Raw genomic sequence first — 26698 nt, 5'->3', positions numbered from 1 at the left:
ATAATAATAAAGTACAACAGAACCTCTAGTTGTCTGGGTAACTGAGGGCGAAATTAGGCCGAATGACTGTTATTTGTTCTGGCCAGATAATGTTGGCCTTAAATTAAATCACCTTTGGCCTACCTTCTTCAAAACGAAATAATTTTCTCTTCGGCAAAACATTTCTTATTTGACCAAATGACTACCATCATATCTTTGGAAGCAAACAAAATATCAGAATTTACATCATATAATTTACACATGCAAAGCCCGATTTTGCCAGCTAGGGAGGGATACGCTAAACAAAGGGAAGTGGTGAAAACAAAGTAGTAAAGTTATGATGGGTCAGAGAGCAACACTTGGCAAGTTGTGCCAAATTAGTCGACGAAGCACTCTATTGGGAACTGCAAAGTAGGAAGTCCTATTTTTGACTCTGCTGACCTCAGTAAATATTTCCTTGTTTTAAAAATGGGCATAATTTTCTGTTACCTAAGAACACTGTTATGAAAATTAACGAGTCTATAAAATGTTCTGACGTCTCTAGAAGCCCTTCCTAAACACACACTATAATTGTGTATTCATACAGTGCCTGCTCCTGGTATTTGAAGATATGCCGGTCTTTATTAATGACACCTTCTACTACTAAGTTCACTGTGAGTCCTCGTAAAATTAATTAACGAAATAGCCACTATTTTAACTGGGAGACTGCCTTCAGAAGTGGTTTCCCCTGCCCATATGGTCAATGTTACGAAATTAAACACTGTGAAGTACCAAAGGCAGTGCGTTCCTCTTTGGAGGGAGGCGGCAAACGGGAACCGGACTGAGAAGAGAGCTAGCAGCACAGCGCGGGGAGCCTGAGCCGCTCCGCACGCCCCGAGCCGACGGGTCCTAGAGCGACCCGGGGCCCGGGCTCGCGGCGGCCCCAGCGGGGCTCGATTACTCTCGCCTGGGCGAGAAGCGGAGCCTCGGCTCGGAGGAGCCCTACGGTGGGGAGGTGGGGCGACGACAACAAAAAGAAGTCAAGTGGGAGGGGATTCGCCGGCGAGGGGGGAGACGGCGGCCGCCTAGCGGGAGGAGGCGGACATCTCCGAAGGGACCTGCGGCGCCGGGAGCCCAGCGATCCTGCCCACGAGCGACTGGCGGGTCCGGGAGGGCGCCTCGCGGCGTGCAGCCGGGAGCCCCGCGGCCCGCCCCTAGCGCCGCTCGCGCCTCTCTCGCGCCTCCGTCCCGCCCCCTCGCCTAGCACCGCCCGCGCGTAGCGTCTCGCGCCGGCCGGGCCCGCCCGCCGGGAAACAGCCGCGAGAGCAGCGGCCGCGGCGGCCGCCAGCGCGCCTTCCCCTCCCGCGCTCCCGCGTCGCCCCCGCCCTCGGCACCTCGTCCCCGGGCCGCGCGCCCGCGCTCCGGCCAACGTTCTCTCCCGGCCTCCCGGGCCCGCCGCCCACTCCCGCGTCTCCGAACCCCTCAACCGCCGCGGTCTCCCTGGGCGCGCGGCCCGCCGCCTGCTTCCGGGGCGGGCGGACTGGGCGCCTGGTGCCGGCGGCCGCAGCGACAGCGCCCCCGGGAAGCAGAGGAGGAAGGAGAGAAGAGGTGGAGGTGGCCGCAGGCTGAGTCGCGGCCGGGATGTCCGGGCAGCCGCCGCCGCCGCCGCAGCAGCAGCAGCAGCAACAGCAGCAGCAGCAGTTGTCGCCGCCACCGCCGGCGGCCTTGGCCCCAGTGTCCGGAGTCGTCCTGCCGGCGCCCCCGGCCGTCAGCGCCAGCTCCTCTCCAGCCGGCTCGCCCGGCGGCGGCGCGGGCGGCGACGGCTTAGGGGCCGCGGCGGCCGCCCTGCTCCTCCACCCCCCGCCGCCGCCGCCCCCGGCCACCGCGGCCCCGCCGCCCCCGCCGCCGCCCCCACCGCCACCTGCCTCAGCGGCCGCCCCCGCCAGCGGGCCCCCAGCGCCTCCGGGCCTCGCCGCGGGCCCCGGCCCGGCCGGAGGCGTCCCGGCCCCAGCTCTGGTGGCGGGCAGCAGCGCCGCGGCCCCCTTCCCGCACGGGGACTCGGCCCTGAACGAGCAGGAGAAGGAGCTGCAGCGGCGGCTGAAGCGCCTCTACCCGGCCGTGGACGAGCAGGAGACGCCGCTGCCTCGGTCCTGGAGCCCGAAGGACAAGTTCAGCTACATCGGCCTCTCTCAGAATAACCTGCGGGTGCACTACAAAGGTACTGGGCGTGTGTCCTGCGGTGGGAGTGGGGCACTGACCCGACGTGGCCGGCCACCGCTGCGCCGCTCTCGACCCGCCCCCGACCTCCCCCGACCCCCGCCCTCGCGGGCTCTGCCCTCGGAGGCCACTCGCCGCTTGTTGTGCTGCTCCGGGTGGGCGCGGGGGTCGCGGTGAAGGATCCGAGGGTGAGGGGCGAGATTCTTGGAAGAGGAGGGTGAGTAGAATGCTCCAGGGTAGGAAGGAGCTGGTAATCCTAGGCCAGGAGCAGGACACCTTGAGGGAATCCGGGATGACAGGACAGAACTGGCTTTCTGATTTCCCCGGGAGATAAATCTTGGGGCTTGGGTAGAGGAATCCATTGACTCGGAGTTGGGTTACATTGTTCTCCAGGTGGTGGGTCAGGCGTTCTCCTCTTACAAGGAGGGAAGAGAGGCACGATTCTGAGGTATGATTTCTAATTAAGAGAAAGCAGGGATACACAGGGGGAGGAGTAATCAAAATTAGGCCAGAGATTGTCTAGGGGGACTAAAGGACAAGGGGCCCAAGTTTGCCATCAGTATATCTTAGTGAAAGCAACCGGGAGGGTAAGAGAAGGGAACCCCAGGAACACCATTTTTCTTAGGGGAGCGGAAACCTACCTCTCCCGATTGGAAGTACTCTGTACAGGTCCTTAGGTGTTGATGTTATATGAAGCCTTGTTGAAAACGAAGATGGAACAAAATGCAGCTTAGTATTTTGAAGAAAATTGGCTTATGTTTTACACCTGCAGTTAAAAACAACAACCTTAGGTTTGTGCTTGCCCCCTTCCTCCCTCACCTACCTCTCCTGGGTTAAAACAAAGCTTGAAGCAAATCAGTTGTATATAAAATTATGAATTGCTATGGGAACTATTGAAATGTGGCCCAATTTAATAGCGTGTATCAAGTTTACTTGTGTGGAAGAAAAAAAAAATCAATCTAACGTATCAGTCTGTCTGGAAACAAATCCAGGGTTTTAGGCCCCAAATCTAAAGCAGGAGCTTTTTACATTCAAGGCAGCCTCACTTTGATTGGCTACAAAGGGGTCTGCTCAGATCCTAGTGACATGTATGTAGAGGCGATAAACAACCTTGTGGTTAAATTCTTATATGGCACTAAAATTTAAGAAGAAGCTTGATAAGTAAGTTACTATTTAACCAGAAAGGCGAATGGCAATAGAAATCTACCAAATGATTTGGCTGCAAAGAATCACGCACAAAAATAGGCCTTGAACATTTTTTAGTTCTTGTATACATCCAAAGAAGTACTTCTAAGTGTTATCTTCCTTAATCTAAACGTCTAAACATTTCATTCACAATATCAAATCTTTGTTTTATCTTAAGTTAGGACATTTTGTTAATTTCCTTGTGAAATATTTCTACTTTTATGTTTTAATTTGTGTGAACGGTGCTATGTTATGAAGTGTTTACTTCTGATCTGGCTGCCAGAAAGCTATTGTTAGATGTGACAGAATTTTATAATTTTAAATTTATGGTTGACAGTAATTTGCTCATAAAATCAGAGCCAGTATAGATGAACAAAGAATCCTAGATTTCCTGAGTTCTGCAGTCGTTTGTGGGTGTAGATATTTTACAAGACTGGGCCTCAGTTTCTTCCTCTGAGTGATGTGTAAGTTGAGCTGGAAGATTGGTAGGGAAATTTACAGCTCTGAATTTCCGTGATGTCTACGATTCGTGATTACTGTTTATTTAGTACTGTAAGGTGTCTTGATTAGTTTTAGTCTTTTACATAAGATTCATGATTTAGGTCAGAGAAAAATATATGTTTATGTGAAATTAGTTGGAGTTTGAAATATTTCTGACACTGCTACATTCCTGACACTGCTGTCTCAATTGTTTTTATTCTTGGCCTCTTTATTACTTTCTGTTGTGTAATACTAAGATTCACTTTCTGGGAACATAACTTTTAAAAACATAAATCATTATTTCTTCCAGAACAGCTTTTGTTCTTCCAGAAATTTTGTTATCCTTTTTATTTTCTTTCCCTCTCTTCTGTCTTCCCTTTGTCTCTCCCTTACCCCTTGTCAGAAACAGTCTTTTTCTCTTTCTACTGCCTTTTCCTCTTGTCTTGTTACTGTAGACTCTGTGTGTGTGTGTGTGTGTGTGTGTGTGTGTGTGTGTGTGTTTTCTGTTGTTACTGTTGATTTTCTGTGTGTTATCTGAGAGAACCACACCGGTTGTAGTGGGCAACTCTGTCCCAGTAGCAGTAGCAAAGAAGTATCATAGATAGTGGATAATACTTTAAAGTCACAGAATAAGAAGAGTGAATTTTTATTTAACCTATCATTGTGCTGCATTGATTTTATCTAAGTAGACACTTAACATTAAAAGCTGTTATTCATATATTCATGTATTACAGAATTTCAAAAGAGTGATTTTATTTTCCAGAGTGACGAGAATTTTCCTTATCTTGAAATAGAAGTATTTTGCTTTCTTTTGCTCCAAAGGTATTCTGTTTTTTTTTGTGGTTGTTCTGGGGTTTTTTTTTTTTTTTTTTTTGATAGGGTTTCAACTCTGTTGCCTTGTTGGAGTGCAGTGGTGCGATCATGGCTCACTGCATTCTTGACCTCCTAGGCTCAAGGCATCCCCCTGCCTCAGTTGCCCAAGTAGCGGGGACTACAAGCTCCTGTCACTATGCTGGGCTAAGTTGTAATTTTTTCGTGTGGAGATGGGGTCTTACTGTGTTGCCCAGGCTGGTGTTGAACGTTTAGGCTCAAGTGATCCTTCCACCTTGGCTTCCCAAAGTACCAGAATTACAAGCCTGAGCCACTGTGTCCAGCCTGTATTCTGTTTTTAAGATATTCTAAATTGAAATTACTGCTTTTGGAAGCAGTATTGTTCCTTAAATGATTTGAAGAGATTAATGTTGAATAATACTGGACATGCAGATAAGGTTGATTGGATTGCAGAGGAATAACTACAGGATATGTGTAGTATATCTGAAATTTTTTGGAAGGCCTTTTGCTTCGCAGTCACACAACTGTTGAAAAACCCAGGGATAGCCCCTCTTATTTTTGAAATTGTTATCAGTATTGGATAAGTACAAATGTGACAAGTTTAGACTTAGTTATGACGATAACTTTATTTTACTTTAAATAATTTTAATGAATATGACAATGAATTTAGTCTAAATGTTTCAACAACAGATTGCATTTTTATATTTTTTTAGTTATTACCACTATTTGGATATTTTATTGAGTGTTTTATATATACACACACTAGTGGATCTGGACAAGATCCTGGAATTTTCATTTTAAATTTTAGAGAGTGGTAGAACCTGGAGATTAGATCTTCCCAGTCATAAGTAAGTCAGGATTGAAAATTTTCACTAACTCCAGATCTAGTGTTCTTTTCACAAGACCATAGTATTGCCTGTTTTAGTTCATATGAGACTTAATTATCTCAAGTAGATAAAATCCTGTGATTACATTTAGAACTTTTAAAGAATAGTTGAGATTGAAAATGCTTACTCTGGGGGAAAAAGGTAACTGGAACACAGTGCTTCAGAAAAGTCCAGATTGAAAATACTTACTCTGGGGGAAAAAGGTAACTGGAACACCGTGCTTCAAAAAAGTCCAGACACCTTGATTTTACTGATTTAGGACAGTTTAGGAGATATGCAAGATAAATGAAGGTTGGGAATGATAAGAAGCAATGAAATAGTGAATTTCAGTGAGTGTGGTGGCTTATACTTGTAATCTCAGCACTTTGGGAGGCCAAAGTAGAAGGATCGCTTGAGCCCAGGAGTTCTAGACCAGCCTGGGCAACATAGTGGTACCCCATCTCTACCCCTAAAAGCCGGACTAAGTGGCACATACCTGAAATCCCAGCTACTTAGTATTAGTAAGCTGAGGGAAGAGGATTGGTTGAGCCCAAGAGGTTGAGGCTTCAGTGAGCCATGATGGCCTGGGTGGCAGAGTGAGACCCAAAGATAAAATAGTGAATTGCATTTTTTTTTTTTTTTTTGAGACAGAGTCTTACTCTATCGCCCAGGCTGGAGTGCAGTGGCACAATCTCTGCTCATTGCAACCTCTCCTGGGTTCATGCAGTTCTCCTGCCTCAGCCTCCTGAGTAGCTGGGATTACAGGCACTCACCACCATGCCTGGCTAATTCTTACATTTTTAGTAGAGACAGTGTTTCACCATGTTGGCCAGGCTGGTCTTGAACTCCTGACCTCAGATGATCCGCCCGCCTCGGCCGCCCAAAGTGCTGGGATTACAGGCATGAGCCACTGCACCTGGCCTGAACTGTACTTTTCTTTTTTTTTTTTTTAAGATGGAGTCTCGCTCTGCTGTTGCTAGGCTGGAGTACGGTGGTGCCATCTCCGCTCGCTACAACCTCAGCCTCCCGGGTTCAAGCAATTCTTCTGCCTTAGCCTCCTGAGTATCTGGGACTACAGGCGTGTGCTACCACACCTAGCTAATTTTTGTATTTTTAGTAGAGAGGAGGTTTCAACATGTTGGCCAGGATGGTCTCGATCTCTTGACCTCGTGATCCGCCCGCCTCGGCCTCCCAAAGTGCTGGGATTACAGGCGTGAGCCACTGTGCCTGGCTAGAATTGCACTTTTTGATTGAAATGTTTTGAACAACATCTAACCAAATAGGTTGAACTTTTGTTATACTTACTCTGTCTTTCCCACCTGTACCCCCAGTCATTAGTCCTTGAACATTTCCTAAATATAATTGCTTATCTAATTTCCTGCACTTTTTAAGGTTGAACAAATATTTCAACATGCTTGCTTACAAGCTTACAAGTACAGATGTCTGTTAAGCATTATGGAGTTGATACAAAAAATGTTTCTTTTGTGTTTTTTTTTTTTTTTTTTTTTTGAGTCGGAGTTTTGCTCTGTCGCCCAGGCTGGAGGGCAGTGGTGCGATCTCCACTCACTGCAAGCTCCGCCTTCTGGGTTCACACCGTTCTCCTGCCTCATCCTCCCGAGTAGCTGGGACTACAGGCGCCCGCTACCACGCCTGGCTTATTTTTTGTATTTTTAGTAGAGACAGGATTTCTCCATTAGTCAGGATGGTCTTGATCTCCTGACCTCGTGATCTGCCCACCTCCGCCTCCCAAAGTTTTGGGATTACAGGCGTGAGCCACTGTGCCTGGCCTAAAAATGTTCTTTAAAATGAAGGAATTGAATTATTACTTGCCAAGATTTTGGGAAATTAGGTTTAAAAATGCCAGTTGGTAACTGCAAGAATCAAGTAAATCTAATAATCATGCAGAATAGTAGACAATAATGATGTATATACCTTTTTTTTTTTTTTTGAGACGGAATCTTGCTCTGTTGCCCAGGCCGAAGTACAGTGGTGGTGCTGTCTCAGCTCACTACAGCCTCCATCTCCTGGATTCAAGTGACTTTCCAGCCTCAGCCTCCCAAGTAGCCGGGATTATAAACGCCTGCTACCATGCCTGGCTAATTTTTGTATATTTAGTAGAGACGGGGTTTTGCCCTATTGACGAGGCTGGTCTGAAACTCCTGACCTCAAGTGATCTGCCTGCCTCGGCTTCCCAAAGTGCTGGGATTATAGGCGTGAGCCACCACACCCGGCCTGATGATGTATATTCTGCTAGACTAGACAATTTATTTGTGTTTCTCACTGTTCATTTCTTCATTTATTTAATAAGGTTTTAGTGAATGTTTACTTTGTGCTAGGTTCTGACACTCAAAGGTGAAGAAGATACTGTCATTGAATTCAGAGAGCTCAGAGGACATAAAATAGAGTAGTAAGGGAAATACTATAAAGAGTACTGTGAAGATAGGAGGAGCGTCTAACCCAGGCTGACACTGGAAAGAATGAAGGAAGTTCAGGTATCAGGGATAGCTTCTTGGAGGAGTCGAGGCTAGTGGTCAGTCTTAAAAGATGAGTAGGATATAGGAGAAAGGGAGGGGCTAGGTGTTGCAAATGAAGGAAAAGCAAAAATAGAGAATTACTTTATGCGTCTGGTTTTACAATTTTGGGTTAGCATTTAGAGTATGTGACAAGGAGCATCTGCGAAAAGATCAATTAGGAGATTTTTTTATTTATTATTTTTTTGGGACGGGGTCTGACTCCATCGTCCAGGCTGGAATGCAGTGGTGCTATCTAGGCCCACTGCAACCTCTGCCTCCTGGGCTCAAGTGATCCTTCTGCCTCAGCATCCTGAATAGCTGCAACTACAGGCATGCGCCACCACACCCAGCTAATTTTTTGTATTTTTTTGTAGAGATGGGGATTTTGCCATGTTGCTCAGGCTGGTCTCGAATTCCTGAGCTCAAGCCATCTGCCTGCCTTAGCCTTCCAAAGTGCTAGGATTATAGGCAGGAGCCAGTGTACCTGGCCCAGTTAGGAGCCCTATGGAATATTTTGTTGAGTTTAGATCTTATTCTGTAGGAGATGGAAAATCATCAAAGGATTTTAAATGGGGAGGGACTGGCTCATATCTTCATTTTTGTCAGATTACACAGCTGATTGGAAGATAGATTCAAGAGGTTACAAGAGTGGAAATAGCAAACTCATTTAGAAGACTGTTGCAGTAGACCATGTTAGAAATGACCTCAGCTGGGTCAGTGGTAGGGACAGAGAAAGGCAGATATATTTGTGAGATATTTAAAAGTAATACTGAGAGGATATGAGGAATGATGGTGAGAGAACTCAAGGAAAATGGGTTTCCACCTCTGTTAGGATGATGTTTGGGTTTTTAGCTGTTAGGCTCTTGCAGTGAACCATGAATAAAATAATGATTGTGAAGAAGACTGTATTACAGTATAGTTGGAGATAGGTAAAAATGGGAATCTCAGCCCTGTGATCTGACTTCAGGGAAACCTGAAGAAGCCAAAGGAACAAGCCTTACCGAAAGAACAGGAACAGGTCTTTTGAAGTTAAGGGGGCTCTAAATGGTCTTAACAGTTGGATTTCATGACTTCATTCTATTCTATTAAACTGACTCAGCTCCAATCACTAGTTTCTGGTTGTTTTCTTATTTCTTTTTCCCTACTGACTGGCTTATCCTTTCCTTCCTATGTCAAATTCCTGAGAGACTTAACAGATTGGCCTGGCTAATTGCTATGATTCTTAGTTGGGTAGAGCTTTTCGTTACAGACTATGTTGTGAATTGGCGGCCTTCAAGTCAGGTGCTAACCTGTGTTGAATCAGCTGTAGGAGTGGTGGTAATTATAAAATACAGAATACCCTTCTGGTACAAGGATAGTCTGGGTCTTCTTTCAGTAGGGACAATGTGTGAGACAGTTTCTCCTAGGAAGGGTTGATAGTTAACTATAATTGACCTGAAGCTTGGGAGAGAAGTCTAGGTCATGACTGATTTAGGAGTCACTCGTAGGTGGTAGTTGAAACTCAGAGTATTTGAGAGAGAGAGGGAGAATAAGTAATAGAGTGAGAAAAAGCAGTGGACCAAAGATGGGACCCTGAAAAACACCAACGTTGAAGGACTAGAGGGAGCCCAAAAGAAATGGTAGGTCCCTAGACATCAAGGAGATTGGTATCACAGAAGCTGAGCGTGGGAAGGTGCAGTGGCTCACACCTGTAATCACAGCATTTTGAAGTCGAGTGGGAGGACTACCTGAACCTGGGAAGTTGAGGCTGCAGCAAGCGGTGATCATGCCACTGCATTCTAACCTGGGCAACAGAATGAGACACTGTCTCAGACAGCCTCCCCACCCTCCCTAGTAGAAACGAGGAAGTGATAGTGTGTATTGCAACAGATAGGTTTAGTAGGATAGGCACAGATAGTTTTCCACTACATTTGGAAATTAGATCATTGTGACTTTAGGGAGAGCAGTTTGAATTGAGTGATGGGGCAAAAACCAGATTTCAGTGGGTTGAAAGAGTAAATGAAAGGACCAAGTAGAGAGGATAGTGGATAGAGATTATCCTTGAGAAATATAGATGAAGGAAGAGATTAGGCATTTCCTAGAGGAGGATAGAGGTTAAGGTGGAATTTTGTTTTTTCCTCTAATTTTTAATAGCTGATAGCGGAGTTACATTTTACCTGGAGTTTAGCTTCTAATGTCAGTATAGAAGATGAAAATTCCACATAACCAAAATTATCTTTAAAAATTCCTTTGGAGAGTATTGTGTTAGAGACCATTGTGTCATTTCTTAGTCAATCTTGTTTTATTGGTTATGTAGGTAAAACCGAAGCGACATAAATTAAATGAAAATACTGTATTAGTCCAAGGTATGGTGTTCCAGTAAATGTATACAAAATTTAACATTTTAACAAATAAAATTGATTAGCCTACCTGGTATTATTTTTTCTTGAGACAGTCCCGCTTTGTTGCCCAGGCCAGATCCCAGGTTGAAGCAATTCTCCTGCCTTAGCCTCCTGAGTAGCTGAGATTACATGCACCCACCACGATGCCTGGCTAATTTTTATGTTTTTAGTAGAGATGGGGTTTCGCCATGTTGGCTAGGCTGGTCTCGAACTCCTGACCTCAAATGATCCACCCACGTTGGCCTCTCCTGGGGTTTTGTTTGTTTGTTTGTTTGTTTGAGGTGGAGCCTCGCTCTTGTCGCCCAGGCTGGAGTGCAGTGGTACAATCTCGGTTCACTGCAACGTCTGCCTCCAGGGTTCAAGCCATTCTTCTGCCTCAGCCTCCCAAGTAGCTGGGAATGCACGTGGGCACTACCATGCCTGGCTACTTTTTGTATTTTTAGTGGAGATGGGGTTTTACGTTGGCCAGGCTGGTCTCGAACTCCTGACCTCAGGTGATCCACCTGCCTTCGCCTCCCAAAGTGCTGGGATTACAGGTGTGAGCCACTGCACCCAACTGGACTCCTGTTTTCTTGATAAGAGGTAAGGTACTTTGCTTATGAATTTGAGTAGAGGATGTAAAGCTTAAAGTAATGATGAAAATGTGGACTAGCCATTGAGAGGAATAGGGAATAAACTGACTGAACATTTCTAAAAATATTGTTGGTAGCATTGAGAGTGCTCAGTTGACATCATTAGTTCATAGCAGTGACTGTTTGTGAGATTTTGAACTTTATTCAGTGGAAGTCAACTGTCCAGTGAGGAAGTAGCGAAGGTAGATTATAATATTGAGAGTGTTGTTTTGCTGGTTGGATATGATAGAAGGATGGGCATATGAGGGAAATCAAGGATATTTGAGAGCTTTAAGTGATTACCATGTAGCCTGTCCTGGAAGAGGAAAAAGGGAGAAAAAACCACGAAGAGTTTGAGGAATTAGAGGTCCCATGATGTTGAAGAGGAAGTATAGATGTGAAGGCTTTAGAAAGAGGATAGAACAGGATGGTGTATTCTGGAGGAAGATACCGGTGTTTCTGCAGTAATGTCATGAACGCGTGGCTGGAAAACCATGTTTTCCACAAAATCAGTGTGCTAAAAGTAACAGGACTTATGTGAACTATAAATAAAGCTGGAGCAACCACTTAAAACCTTGGGAACTTTGTAAGCACTAATCAGAACACCACAAAAATTACAGTCCTAATAAAATAAAAGCCCAGTTAAATTTTCACTGTGCCCGATATTACAGGTGGCTTGGTCCATTGCAGCTTTAGACTCTGGGTCTTGGGCTTTTGCTTCTTCAAGAAGGAATGATTGAAGTTAGAGTGGAAGTTAGTGGGAATAAAGAGGTTCAGGAATTAAAACTCAGGGAAAAAATAATTACACGTGAGTGTTAAGTGTGTGAATGTACAGGAGAGATACATGTTTGAGGGCTTGTAAAAAGGAGCTTCCACCAAGTTGGAGAGATTAGAGAAAGAATATTTGAGGAAGTAAAGCTTGAGCTAAGATTTAAAGTGTGAGAATGACTTACTCAGGCTAAGAAGGAAAGGTGGAGGGTATAGCATGTGTACAGACTCTGGCCTGATGAATGTGAAGAATCGAAATGGTGCTGATGTGACTAGAGCAGAAAGGAAGTGGAAAGTGCAGGTGGAGAGCAAGGTCAGAGAAGGTGTTCAGGAAGCGTGTCTTTTTCCTAGGCCAAAGGGGAGGCTTTGGAAGGAATCTTCGTTGTATTGAGAGCTGGTGATAGAAGGACGACTGATTTATGTTTCCAGAAAGGCACTGGCTGGCTGCATGTTGGAGAAGGGATGGGAGTGGGAATGGGGTAGAATGGTTTATCCAAACTCTTTCCATTGGATTGTTTGAATAAAAAGAGCTAAACTTGCTAGCCTTAGAATTAGGACGTATTACATATGTTTTCTTCTAAAGCCACATAGAAAACAATACTGAGGACTTTGTAGTTTTAAAAGTTGAAGCTTTGATAGTTTGAGGTTGTCTTTTGGTTACCACAGAATTTAAGGTAATAAACTTTCAGGTGATAAGCATTGTTAGAAATAGGCCCTTTGCTGCTGATATTACAAGTTTGAGCATCCCAAATCTTAAATTCAAAATGCTTTCAGAATTCAAAACTTGATTTTATGTATTTTTATTTTTGAGACAGAGTCTCACTCTGTTGCCCAGGCTGGAGTGCAGTGGCACTGTCGGGTCACTGCAAGCTCTGCCTCCCAAGTTCAAGTGATTCTTGTGTCTCAGCTTCCTGAGTAGCTGGGATTACAGGCGCACACTACCATGCCAGGCTAATTTTTGTATTTTTAGTACAGACAGGGTTTCACCATGTTGGCCAAGCTGGTCTTGAACTCCTGACCTCAAGTGATCCGCCCGCCTCAGCCTCCCAAAGTGCTGGAATTACAGGCATGAGCCACCACGCCCGGCTCAAAGGAAATGCTCATTGAAACATTTTAGATTTTGGATTTTTGGATTTAGGATGCTCAACTGGTAAGTATGTGCAAATATTGTAAAATCTGAAAAAATCTAAAACACTTCTGGTCCCAAGCATGTCAGATAAGGGATACTCAACTTGTACTGGTCTCATTTAAGAAATAGTATGAAACCTTTTAATCTTGCATTTAAACTTTTCCTTATACCTTTTACATCTAATTTAACTTTATGAAACAAATCTTTTTAGTTTTAACATTTACAGAATTTATCTGCAGTGAAGCATAACAAATACAATGGATACTTGAAGATTTATAACTGGTACTTTATAGTAATTTTTGCATAATGGAAAAATGTATGGGATTTTAATTCATGCATGGATTTAATATACGTTTCTTCCAATTTGGGGCAGGGTGTATAATGTGTAAAAATTTTTATTATTTTTTTCTGTAGGCCCATGACAGATTACAAATTTCTTCATTTCAAAAAGTGAGGTTAAATAATACCTATTTCATGAATGTTGAATGAGAAAAATCCATACAAAAGCACCTAACTCTTTGAGAGACTGTTTACTTTCAAATATTAGTTTCTTTCTCTTTTCCCATAGAAGTAGCCAGAATAGGACATGGCCAGAATAGGACAGAATAGGACAGAATAGCCAGAATAGGACATTAGTTTCTTTCTCTTTTCCCATAGAAGTAGCCAGAATAGGATATGTGAGGTGATCCCCGAAAGTTCATTGTAACTAAATCCTTCATGTGGGTTCAGAGCTCCCACTAGATCAGGTTTCTTGAATTTAAATCCCAGCATAAATCCTGCTTTGGAATTCTCATTTAGCAGTATGACTTTGGGCGAGTTTTGTTATCTTAGATTCCTCAACTATGAAATGATAATAAATGGTACCTACCTCATGGGGTTGTTTTGGATATTGAATGAGTTAATAAACTTAATGCGTTAGAACAGTGCCTTTCACACAGTATTAAATATATGTAACTATTATTTGTTATTAAGAGTAATTTGGGATTACTTTATCCCTAAAAGTTTGGGTCACTCCCCTTAAAAAAAATTAGTGGATTTAGGACTGCAGTTAGATTCTGTTTAGTTTTCTATAGATTTATTTGTAACTCTCTAATTTTTAAATATGTAGTTTCCATAGCCTTTTCTCAGGTAACTTATTTGAACATATTTTGACTGAAAAATGTGTTTTACTGCCACCATAATTAAATTTTATTAAAAAGTGACTAGTGCACAGATTTGTGCCGTTGTTTCTTTTCTGCTGCTTAGCTCAGTGTAAATCTATTACCTGCATCATATGTTAAAGTAGTTTTGATGCATGTAAATATTGTTGCTTCCATTTTTGTCTTCCTAGCCAAGCTTGTTGACTCCTTATGGTCACCAGGCTAAAAGAACTTCTGCCCATAATCCAAGTTTTCATGGTAATGGAAGGAGTGGCAGAATTCATTCCTTTTTTTGTAGGGGATTGGGGGGTGTGAACATGTACTAATTTGCATTGCAAGTGTAAACTTGTTTAATAATAATAAGGCATGTGTTGGAAATTTGGTAAATTTGGTGAAATGTATGGTAAGGGAGGATATGATCTCATTCATGTGTGATGGTTGTGTATCTTAAGATGCAATTTTTGACTTAAGTCATTTAGTTTTAAAACAATCACAATAAATTTGAGGAGAATTCTGCTACCCATGAAGATAATTTTATAGTATGACTGAAAGATTAATGCGAAGTTTGTATTGCGTGGAGCATATTTAACTAGAACACCCAAATAATGATTTAGAGTATTGTGTCTCATGAAGTCCTTTTGGGGATTATGGAGACTTGTCTCACTCATGCTCTTTGAGTACTTCTGACATGTACTTCAACTTCTGTCTTTATTCTCCCATGGTTTTATGGAATATTTTGTCTTAATATTGTCCACATGCTAGCTTTCAAGGTAGTTTGTGTCTTGGGCAAGAGGCAGGGGAAGTGATTGTGAGTTTAGCAAACCCTATGGGATTAGAATTGAGGAATAGCTGGTTTAAAAAGTTTAAAAGGCATTATCTAACAGATTTTCTAAAACGTCAGCAGTGCATGGTGTTATTTCTGTTGTTTAAAAAGAAAAAAAAATACATTTAGAAATTAGATGTATTTCTCAATGGGCTGTTATTGGCCCAAGAGATTTTATGAATCAGCTTTAATTAATAAGACTATACCAAAGAACAAAATTGTAAATTCTTAAGAAAGCTGTTTTGCCAATTCAATCTGATTGTGTAAGGTTTAACTTAGAAATATACGATATAGATGCTTCTGGTTTAAAGAGCAGGCCTTTGGCAAGAGTGTACAGAAATTATATAAGTTATATACAAATTTAGACCTGATAAAATTAAGATCTTATGTTCTTCATACAGCCTTTCTCCTCTTAAAAATATAGTGTACTCTATAACATCTTTTATTTAATTTGCATAAAAGGCTGCTAGGTTCAATTTACATATTCGGATTCTGCAATCTTAATAAAACTAATAATAGTGTGAAGAGTTCTGTGGTTAACTTGGGCTATTTTGCATATTGGGTTCATGGTGATGATAAACATTTTATTGAGTATTTGAACTGATAGCAGAAATTATACATCATTCCAAAAACCTGTATCTTCCTGAATTGTTTAAGGTTTTCATTTTTCAGTGAATATCTCATGTGACTTCTTTTTTCCTTCCTGTTTCATTTGCAGGTCATGGCAAAACCCCAAAAGATGCAGCGTCAGTTCGAGCCACGCATCCAATACCAGCAGCCTGTGGGATTTATTATTTTGAAGTAAAAATTGTCAGTAAGGGAAGAGATGGGTAAGTGTAAATTTTGGTGAGAAAAATCATTTGTTAGTTTTTTTTGTTTTGATTTCATAATGTTTATGATGTAATTGGAAAGTTGGAATCCTGGAAATTTTGGTAATTGGAAAAGTGGAATCTGAATATTCCAGTATAACAGACTGGATCTGGTTATGCTTAAATACTAGTTGAAGTTAAAGCTTGAGTTGGTAATATTAACTGAGCTTTTCTGGTAGGTTTATTATTAAAATGGAGAATTGAAATTAAGGAATGGAGGGACAGTGACTCATTTTCCATGACTTTTCTTACACTGCTTTTTCCTGAATTCTGCTAAGAAGTTAAATCCTCTCAAAGCCAGTAATCGTAGTCAGTTGGTGATTCATGGGTATTTTACAGATGTTGGGCTTAGAATTTTAGGTTTTAGCTGATAAATGTGTATTTGTATGCTGTCAACCAGAGGAGATTTTCAAGGTTTAGGATGTGGTTTAGAAAGTTCCAAATGAGAATTCCATGGTAGGGCCTGGAACCAAATTTAATATCATTGCTTTTCAGCTTGGGATTGGTGTGTGGTTTGTGTGGATATCAGAATCACTTATGAGACTTTTAAAAATATAGTAATTTTTGGGCCTTACCCCAAAAGTTCCTAAATTAGAATTTTCGGAAGTAGAGCTTTGGGCAAGATAGGCATTTTGAGAAAGCTCCACACTGAATTTTGGTGCCTATCCCTGGTTAAGCACTAATTACCTACAGTCATTGGATCTATCCTATAGTATTTCCTCATAACTTTATTGCATTATCAGAGGTCTCTTAAAGCAGCCATAGGGTTGTTAGTTGAGTTACCAAGACAAAGCTATTGGGCTGTGTGGATAAGTTGCTCCATGAGGTCAGTCAGATGGACCTCAGATCAAACCCCTCTTAGTAGTCCTCCTGTGTTTAATTAACCAGTTAAGTGTATTCAGTAGATTACTCCTTTATCGACTGAATATTCTCGATGTCAACAGTATGAACAACAGAAAATAAAAACTTGGAATTCAGTGACAGCTTTTTATGTAACTGCCTCAGTTTTCTCAGGGTAATCAAGCCAAAGAAAAAATCAGAGATGCCAAGGATAGAGTGGTTGAGAGAGGCCCCATCATTGAAATAGGCACATGATTGTCACCATTTCTCACTTTACAAGCTGTATAATCAGTAAGCTGATTCTTTTTATACTTCAAATTATATGAACTTGACCTCATATTTGCCTGTGAATACCCTGATCATTCTTGAATCTAATGCTACATCTTGGTTTATTCCCTTGAGCTCCAGACAACGTGTCTAACCAAATGTTTGCATTTGAATGTCCCGCAGGCATTTAAATTTAGCTTCTTTAAAATCTTTTTCTAAAAAAAACCATTTGGTTGGTGGTTTCACTATTGCTAGACACTTGAGAATTTTTTGCTTTTAACTTTTCTGTTCATCTCTACTGCTTCTCCCTTAGTCAGATCTCAATTATTTATCTGCTGAATTACTCTGAGGTAGTTGGTTGATGGGTCTCCAGTTGCTCCCTGTTTTGCTCTTATTCTAGTCTATAACTGTTGTCAGTGTTCTTAATAATGCGGAACTGAATTGCCTCTACCCGTTTTTTGAGATCATTTGGGACATCTGTTGCTTCATTGTAGAGCTTCTTAACAGGGCCCCTCAGATATGACTAGCTTTTACATCGTTTTTCAGTCTCTTTGTAGCTAGGATCCCTTATCCTTTTTGTTTTGTTTTTAAATTTAGGTATATTTTACATATAGTAAACTTTATTCTTTTTAGTATATGGTTCTGTTAAGTTTTGAGAAACATGTATAGTCCTAAAACCACCATCACAGTTGATATGGGAGTCTCCCGTTATCTGTGGGGGATACATTCCAAGACCCTTTGTGGATGCCTGAAACTACAGGTAGTACTGAACTCTATATATACTATGTTTTCTTTCAGTCTGATAATTGAGAGGGCTAGTCAGTGACTGAAGGGCCTGTGGTATATACAGCGTGGATATGCTAGACAAAGGAATGATTACCAGGCGGGGACAGGGCGGGACTGAGTCCAATGGCATGAGATTTTATCATGTTACTCGGAATGGCACGCAATTTAAAACTTATGAATTGCTTATTTCTGGAATTGTCCAATTAATATTTTTGTACCTCAGTTGACTGTGGGTAGCTGAAACACCGAGGAAAGCAAAACCACAGATAAGTGTGGACTGCTGCATATAGAACAGCTCAGTCACCCCCCAAAATTCCGCCATACCCTTTTGTAGACAACCCTTCCCCATCTCTAACTCCTGGTAACTATTGACTGGTTTTCTGTCACTCTAGTTTGGCCATTTCAAGAATGGCATGTAAATGGAATCATAGTTTGTAGCCTTTTAAGTCTGGTATCTTTCACTTAGCATAAAACATTTGAGATTCCTCCCTGTTGTATATATTCATAGAACAGTCCTTTTTAATCTAATTGTGTAGATGAGTGAACCAAAGTTTGCTTACCCACTCCCCAGTTGAAGAACTTCTCAGTTGGCCGGGCGTAGTGGCTCAAGCCTGTAATCCCAGCACTTTGGGAGGCCGAGACGGGCGGATCACAAGGTCAGGAGATCGAGACCATCCTGGCTAACACGGTGAAACCCCGTCTCTACTAAAAATACAAAAAACTAGCCGGGCGAGGTGGCGGACGCCTGTAGTCCCAGCTACTCGGGAGGCTGAGGCAGGAGAATGGTGTAAACCCGGGAGGCGGAGCTTGCAGTGAACTGAGATCCGGCCACTGCACTCCAGTCTGGGCGACAGAGCGAGACTCTGTCTCAAAAAAAAAAAAAAAAAAAAAAAGACCTTCTCAGTTGTTTCTAGTTTTTTGGCTGGAACTGTAAACATGTATATACAGGTTTTTGTGTAAACATAAGTTTTCTTTTCACGAGTAAGTATCTAGGAGTGGAATTGCTGGATTGTAGTTAAGTGTATTTTTAACTTTATAAGAAACTGCCAAATTGTTTCACAAAGTGGCTGTACTAGTTTGCGTTTTGTTTTTGTTTTTTTTTTCTTGAGCCAGAGTCTCGCTCTGCTGCCCAGGCTGGAGTGCAGTGGCATGATCTTGGCTCACTGCAACCTCCGCTTCGTGGGTTCAAGCAGTTCTCCTGCCTCAGCCTCCCAAGTAGCTGGAATTACAGGCACCCACCACCATGCCTGGCTAATTTTTGAATTTTTAGTAGAGACGGGGTTTCACTATGTTGGCCAGGCTGCTCTCGAGTGCCTGACCTCAAATGATCCACCTGTGTCAGCCTCCCAAAGTGCTGGCATTGCAGGCATGAGCCACAACAACACCTGGCCTCTAGCTTTTTCATATGTACGTTTTTCATATATACATTTTTTTCTCCTGAGCTAGATAGTAAGTTCCTTACAGATATACTTCGTGTGTTCCATGGGCTTGTTGAGTGATAGAAACCAGCAATACTGTGGAGGGATATGATATCCGCTGCCACCCCCGGCTAATCTTTTGTATTTTTAGTAGAGACAGGGTTTCACCATGTTGCCCAGGCTGGTGTCGAATTCCTGAGCTCAGGCGATCTGCCCGCCTCAGCCTCCGAAAGTTCTGGGATTACAGGTGTGAGCCACCCTGCCCGGGCCACTCGTTTACATTTCTCCCAGCAATGTATGAGAGTTCCTCTTGATCTTAGCACTAGGTATTGTCTTTTTTTTTTTTTTTTTTTTTTTAATTTGTAGCCATTATAATAGGTTTCTAGTGATTTCTTGCTGTAGTTTTAATTTATATTTCCCTAATGACTTATGATGTTGAAGAATCCTAATACTCACCTGCTCTTCACCTATAAGGTACCATTTGGAGTTCTCTGACTACGCACACTGGCTTATATTTCTAGTTCCTTATGCATGTCCTTCCTTCACCTTCTCTTACCCTTTTCTCTGTTTGCCTAGCTAATTAATTAGTCTTCAAGTCCTAGTGTAGGAGTACCTTTCTTACGGCATTTTCTTCCTAAAGTAGGAATATGCCTTTTCTGTGCCTCCTTTACATTTTGGCCAGACTGTAATTATGATATTTATATTGTTTCAATTGTCTGCTTACTGCCAACATGACCCTACAGATTTAAGTGTAAGGGACTATTTTATTTTAATTTCTGTAACTCTAGTGCTTAATTTATAGCTAGCTTTTAAAGGTATGAATAAATGAATGGATTAGAAGTACTATTTCTTGTATGTTCTTGGAGAAAACTGTTTGTTTGTTTGTTTGTTTGTTTTGAGACGGAGTCTTGCTCTGTCGCCCAGGCTGGAGTGCAGTGGCACGATCTTGACTCACTGCAACCTCCAACTCTTGGGTTCAAGCAATTCTGCCTATCTCAGCCTCCCAAGTAGCTGGGATTACAGGCGCGTACCACCATGCCTGGCTAACTTTTGTATTTTTAGTAGAGATGGGGTTTCACCATGTTGCCCAGGCTGGTGTCAAACCCCTGACCTCAGGGATCCATCCGCCTCCGCCACCCAAAGTGCTGGGATTACAGGTGTAAGCTACTGCGCCCGGCCTTTTTTTTTTTTTTTTTTTTTTGAGACGGAGTTTCGCTCTTGTTGTCCAGGCTGGAGTGTGATGGCATGATTTCAGCTCACTGTAATTTCTGCCTCCCAGGCTCAAGTGATTCTCCTGCCTCTGCCTACCGAGTAGCTGGATTACAGGCATGTGCCACCATGCCCAGCTGATTTTGTGCTTTTAGTAGAGACGGGTTTTTGCCATGTTGGCCAGGCTAGTTTCGAACCCCTGACCTCAGGTGATCCACCCTCCTCAAAGTGCTGGGATTATAGATACGAGCCACCGCGCCACCAAACTATTGTATTTCTTTGGTCACATTCATTTCTCTCTCTGGTAAACGTGTCAAACAAAGTTCTAGGCCCAACCCATTGTTTTTGGAAGCAAAGAACAATTCATTTATGAAAAAAAGCAACTCCTATTGCTAATTTTTGCCAAGTGATGTTTTTCTGGAGAATAGATGCTTTCCTAAAATCCCAACATCTTTGTAAAGCATGGACCAGAAAGAGTAGCCGTTAGTCACCTTTTGTTTGCAATGATGTGTGCCCATCTGAGAGTTTATTTCACTTAATTTAAAACTGAATTTTCGCCGGGCACGGTGGCTCTAGCCTGTAATCCTAGCACTTTGGGAGGCCGACGCCGGTAGATCATGAGGTCAGGAGTTCGAGACCAGCCTGGCCAACATAGTGAAACCCTGTCTCTACTAAAAATACAAAAAATTAGCCGGGCATGGTGGCAGGCACCTGTAATCCCAGCTACTTGCTGGAATGGGGCAGGAGAATCACTTAACACGGGAGGCACAGGTTGCAGTGAGCCGATATCGCGCCTCTGTACTCCAGCCCAGGTGACTGTGCGAGACTCAGTCTCAAAAACAAACAAACAAAAAAAACGCTGAGTTTTCTTTTAAAGTGTTTATCCAAGATCTCAGTTTTTAAAATAAATTGTCCTTGGCAGCAAATTTTCTCATGAAATGCAAGAGTTGGGCGTGAATTGCCTCTTTCAATAGAGTAGAAAGAATTGGTGTTAATGTATTATGTGCTTGTAAAGACTTTTAATTTCTCCTGTGGTGTACGTTATTTCTAGGTCTGCTTTGGAAAATTAGGAATATGACTGTCATGATTGTTACTTGTATTTCTTTATTGCCTAGAAAATGAGACTTGAAGAAAGTTCCTTTTATTGAGTTAAAGAACATTTCATTTTCTGCCTTGAGTTTTCATTTAAAGTGAACCTAATTTTTTTACATATGCAGCTAAATAAATTTATTAGGACAAAATAGTCTTTAAATATTATTAATTTAAAAATAAATTCTAATGTATTTCACAACAAAAAATTAAATCACTTTATCTACATGACTTTTTTTTTTTTTTTGAGATGGAGTCTGTCACCCAGACTGGAGTTCAGTGGCGTAATCTTGGCTCACTGCAACCTCTGTCTCCTGGGTTCAAGGAATTCTCCTGTCTTAGTCTGTCCTAGTAGCTGGGATTGCAGGTATACCACACCACACTCAGCTAATTTTTGTATTTTCAGTAGAGTTGGGGTTTCACCATGTTGGCCAGGCCAGTCTTGAACTCCTGACCTCAAATGATCCACCCACCTTGGCCTCCCAAAGTGCTGGGATTACAGATGTGAGCCACCATGCCTGGCCCTGCATAACTTCTTTAGGGCATATATTTAATGGGTATGTATTTACTTTCCCTTCTTTTTAGTGATCATTGAGGTGAATTTCTTTAAGGAGTCTGTATCTTATGTACTTTCAGTTCAGGGATTTCATTCAAATTTTAAGTTATGCATATTAATAGAGGCAGTGGAGATAACAGTTAATTCTAAATGTGAGAGATAATAAAATTTTTATTTGAAAGTTTTTAGAATTATAATTTATTATGAATGGTATTTTTAGCTCTTCAAACAAAATATTGATGCCACTCTTTGACAGTGTTTCAGTGAGAACTGGCAAGTAATGCAGTCTCTCTGTTCTGTTCCTAAATTCTTCTGCTGATAATAACGTGCACTCTTCCAGAATGTTCCTTCTATGCTTGCTGACTTTCTAGATTATTTCTTGGGGGTAAGAGGAGAACAAAGGTCTTCCTGTCTAGCCTTAAAAGGCTTTGAAAACTAGAAGGATCTTTCTTTCTAGGTTTGATTGGTTGTAAGCAGCAAATGGAAGCACAAGGTAAATGTGAACAAAGAATAAACAGTATATTATTTTAAGTAAGCAATATATTTATTTAACAAATATATGTTGAACACCTATGATATATCACATCGTCAGCAGCTGAGTGAAGATAAGAAATTATTTTATTCATTTGTCTTATTCATAGTTCTTACTAGAGGACCTGACATTTAGTAGAAACTCAGTTAATACAGTAAGTGAACTGAATATGGTCCCTGCCCTTGAGGAAGATCAAATTTAGTATAGTCGTATGTCGCTTAACTATAGGAACATGTTCTAAGACATGAGTCATTGGGCGATGTTTTTTTATGAACGTAAAGGGTATTTATGTAAACCTAGGTGGTATAGCCTACTACATACCTGGCTGTACCATTGTATATATAGTCCTTTCTTGACCAAACTGTTGGTATATGGTGTTTGGAAGATATAGTGGGACAAGGCAGGAAGCAGAAATATGCAACTCTAAGACATAATATACTAAGTACTTAAGAATGAGACCATATATGGGAAAACTGAGGAGAGAGTAGTTAATTTTGGCTCAAGGAAACAGATTTATACAGGAAGCAGTAGTTGGTAGACCTTACAAAATGAGTAAGAATTTGAGAGGCCTTTTTGGGGAAGAACAGTACAGACTATGGTAAATGGCCAGAATAGTCTCACAGGAAGAGTGCAACTTTGTGGTCTTTGGCAGAGATACATGGTTCAGTGTTGTTGGGGACTTGGATTATAAGGAAGAGTTACAAAAGTGAGAATAGGCCGAATGCGGTGGCTCATGCCTGTAATCCCAACACTTTGGGAGCTCGAAGCAGGTGGATCACCTGAGATAAAGAGTTCCAGACCAGCCTGACCAACATATAGTGAAACCCCATCTCTACTAAAAAGTACAAAAATTAGCTGGGTGTGGTGGCACACGCCTGTAGTCCCATCTACTTGGGAAGTCAAGGCAGAAGAATCGCTTGAACCCGGGATACAAAGGTTGTAGTGAGCCGAGATTGCACCACTGTACTCCAGCCTGGCGACAGAGTGAGATTTCATCTCTCAAAAAAAAAGAAAAAAAGTAAGAATGGAATCAGATATTATAGAGCGTTGATGATAGTTATAGGGTGAAATATACTCTATAGATAGAAGGGAGCTTTCAGTTTTTTTTTTTTTTGGTGGCACAGTCTTATCTGTCACCCAGGCTGGAGTGCAGTGGCACAATCATGGCTCTCTGTAGCCTTGACTTCCCTTGCTTAAGTGATCTTCCTGCTTCAGCTCAGCTTCCCAAATAGCTGGGACTACAGGTGTGCATCAGCATGCCCAGCTTTTTTTTTTTTTTTTTTGTAGAGATGGGTCTCAGTATGTTGCATAGGCTGGTCTTGAACTCCTAGCCTCAAGCTATCCTCCTGCCTCCCTAAGTGTTGGGATTACAGGCATGAGTCACTGCACCCAGACTGCCTTCAATCTTTTTGAGTAGGGAAGATATATGATGCCTGTTTTAGAAAGATAATACAAAGTGGGGAGAGGATGAAGGGTGTGATGGCAGTCTGCAAGACTGCTGGAGAGTGTAGGGGCTACAACTAGGAGTTAGGTTGTGAGGCTGTTGCCTGAGGATAGAGAGTGTGATAAGAGATTAAAAAAAAAAAAAAAAAAAAAAGGAGGAAAATAACAGAATAGGAGATTTAATTTGTCGAGTACCTGTTATGTGCCAGACACTCTGCTAAGAACCTAGGATTGACAAAGATGGAGACAGCGCTGTAAACATGGCTGAGAAAGGGTACCTACTCTGTAGAAGTTTGCAGGTAAAAAGGGAAATGAACATGTAAATAAATAATAAAATCCGGCCGGGCGTGGTGGCTCACGCCTGTAATCCCAGCACTTTGGGAGGCCGAGGCAGGTGGATCACGAGGTCAGGAGATTGAGACCATGCTGGCTAACATGGTGAAACCCCGTCTCTACTAAAAATACAAAAAGTCAGCCAGGTGAGGTGGCGTGTGCCTGTAGTCCCAGATACTTGGGAGGCTGAGGCAGGAGAATGGCATGAACCCTGGAGGCGGAGCCTGCAGTGAGCTGAGATTGCGCCACTTCTCTCCAGCCTAGGGGACAGAGTGAGACTCCGTCTAAAAAATAATAATAATAATAATAATAATAATAAAATCCAGTATGAGATACACAGCAGTAGACCTATAAACAAATTAGAGAAGTATATTGGAGGAAGTAACCAACTCTGTTGGAAGACGGTGGTGATCAGGGAAGTCTATCTAGGAAGCTTACATAAAATTACAGAAGAGGAATACAGTTAAACATAAGCTTCTCTGTCCTTCAGTTGCTCAGGTACCTTCACAAGATAGGATATGAACAGATTTTGAAGATTAGTAGCAGTTTTAGAAGCTGACTAGTTACTTTTGTGGAGAAATATAGTGGAGATATAAATCTTGGCTCTGCTACTTAACTAGTTCTGTGATTTTGTATTTTTTGACAGACTCAGTCTTATCTGTGAAAAGGAAATAATAGTGCCAACCTCATAAGACTAAATTACATAATTCACTTAAAGCACTTATTAGATTACCTGGTGTGAAGCAAACTCAAGATAGCTTGATGCTGCTCTGAAAAACGATGCCTGGTGCACAGAAAACTCATGTCTTACCGCTGCTTGCTGCTGCTGCTGCTGCTGCTGCTGGAGGAAGCTCAGCATAAAGTTTTGTGGGAGGAATGTGTCTGGAGATGATCATGAAGGGACTTCTAATGCTAGTGGGTGTTACCTTTTATCTTTCAGGTGGTAGTTTTTAAGCAAGGGAATTATATGGTTGGATTTGCTTTTTAGGTAGGTTATCTGAGGGTAATATAGAAAATAGATCTGAGACTGACTTCCAGAGATCAGTTGGGTTATTGTAATAATAAATTGAGGGTTTAATCTGTGTAGTGGGGTTGGAGAGGAAAGTAGACAGATTTATTAACTAATTAGGACTTAATTTTTTTTACAAGAAATCTGTCTTTATTTCCTTGATTAGGAAGTAGGAGTAGTAAGTAGGTAAAGATAGTTGTAGAGAGAGTGTTAAGGATGACTCCCTGGCTTTTAGCTTAGAAGATTAAATGGATAGTGGTGTGACTAAACACATCAGAAAATACCAGAAGGTTTTTTTTTTTTTTTTAAGAGATAGGGCCTAACTTTGTTGCCCAGGCTGGAGTGCAGTTGTATGATCATAGCTCATTGCAGCCTCAAACTCCTGGGATCAAGGGATCCTCCTGCCTCAGCCTCCCAAAGTGCTGGGATTACAGTTGTGAGTCATCACAGCTGGCCAGGAAGTGGATCTTTAAAGAAGACGATGATGAGAACAGTGTTTGAACTGTTAGGGGACTCCCAGAAAATTAATAGCAAAGACTTTGACTAAAAATAAATGGGATTTAGGAGAGTAGGGCTGAAGGTAGATTTTGGAGTTGTCAGAAGGTAAGTTGTTAAAGCCATGGGAATTGATAGGCTCACCGAAGTGTGTAGTGTAAAAAAAAGAAGGCGGCTAAGGCGGACACCTGAAACACCATATTTAAAGGACGTATAGAAGGAGAGAATTTATCTGAGATTCTTTTCATGTACTTACGAATTTTTTAAAAAAATGTCTTCCTTGTTACATAATCATCTAAGATTCTATAAAAGAATGGTCAGAGAATTAGAAGGCAGATCCTAGATGGTTTCAGAAGCCCTGGAAGTCAGTTCAAAGGAGGACTGCTAAGTCTCCACTGGTTTGTCATTTGGGATTGGGGTGATAGCAGGTGCAGTGTGTCGGAGAGTTAGAGGTAAGGAATGGAGATAATGTGCTAGTGGACTTAGTAGCTGTGTTGCTGTTGTGAGGAACAGTAATTTACAACCCATTTAGAAAAGTAATACACTGCCAATTCGATAATGCAAGGCCAGGCGTGGTGGCTCGTGCCTGTAATCCCCGCACTTTTGGAGGCTGAGGTGGGAGGATTGCCTGAGCCCAGTAGTTTGTGACCAGCTTGGGCAACAAAGCGAGACCCTGTTTATTAGACTGGGCATGGTGGCTCACGCCTGTAATCCCAGCACTTTGGGAGGCCAAGGTGGGTGGATCACCTGAGGTCAGGAGTTCGAGACCAGCCTGGCCAACATGGTGAAACCCTGTCTTTACCAAATACAAAAAAATAGCTGGGCGTGGTGGCACATTCCTGTAATCCCAGCTACTCGGGAGGCTGAGGCAGGAGAATCCCTGGAACCTGGGAGGCAGAGGCTGCAGTGAGCCGAGATCGTGCTGCTGCACTCCAGCTTGGGCAACAGAGC

General features: G+C 42.2%; 1 protein-coding gene across 1 annotated transcript in view; it reads left to right on the top strand.

Moving 5' to 3' along the window:
- Positions 1-1268: 1268 nt before the first annotated feature.
- The window catches only part of RANBP9 (RAN binding protein 9), a 95504-nt gene continuing 70074 nt past the window's right edge, over positions 1269-26698 (top strand). Inside the window, exons 1-2 of the mRNA XM_038005729.2 lie at positions 1269-2176; positions 15620-15731. Coding sequence (XP_037861657.1) covers positions 1600-2176; positions 15620-15731 — 689 coding nt within the window. The 5' untranslated portion in view covers positions 1269-1599. The remainder of the gene's footprint in view (positions 2177-15619; positions 15732-26698) is intronic.

This window comes from Chlorocebus sabaeus, chromosome 17, assembly GCF_047675955.1.
Source record: "Chlorocebus sabaeus isolate Y175 chromosome 17, mChlSab1.0.hap1, whole genome shotgun sequence".
Taxonomy (NCBI): Eukaryota; Metazoa; Chordata; class Mammalia; order Primates; family Cercopithecidae; genus Chlorocebus; species Chlorocebus sabaeus.
This window is presented reverse-complemented; position numbering and strand designations above follow the sequence as displayed.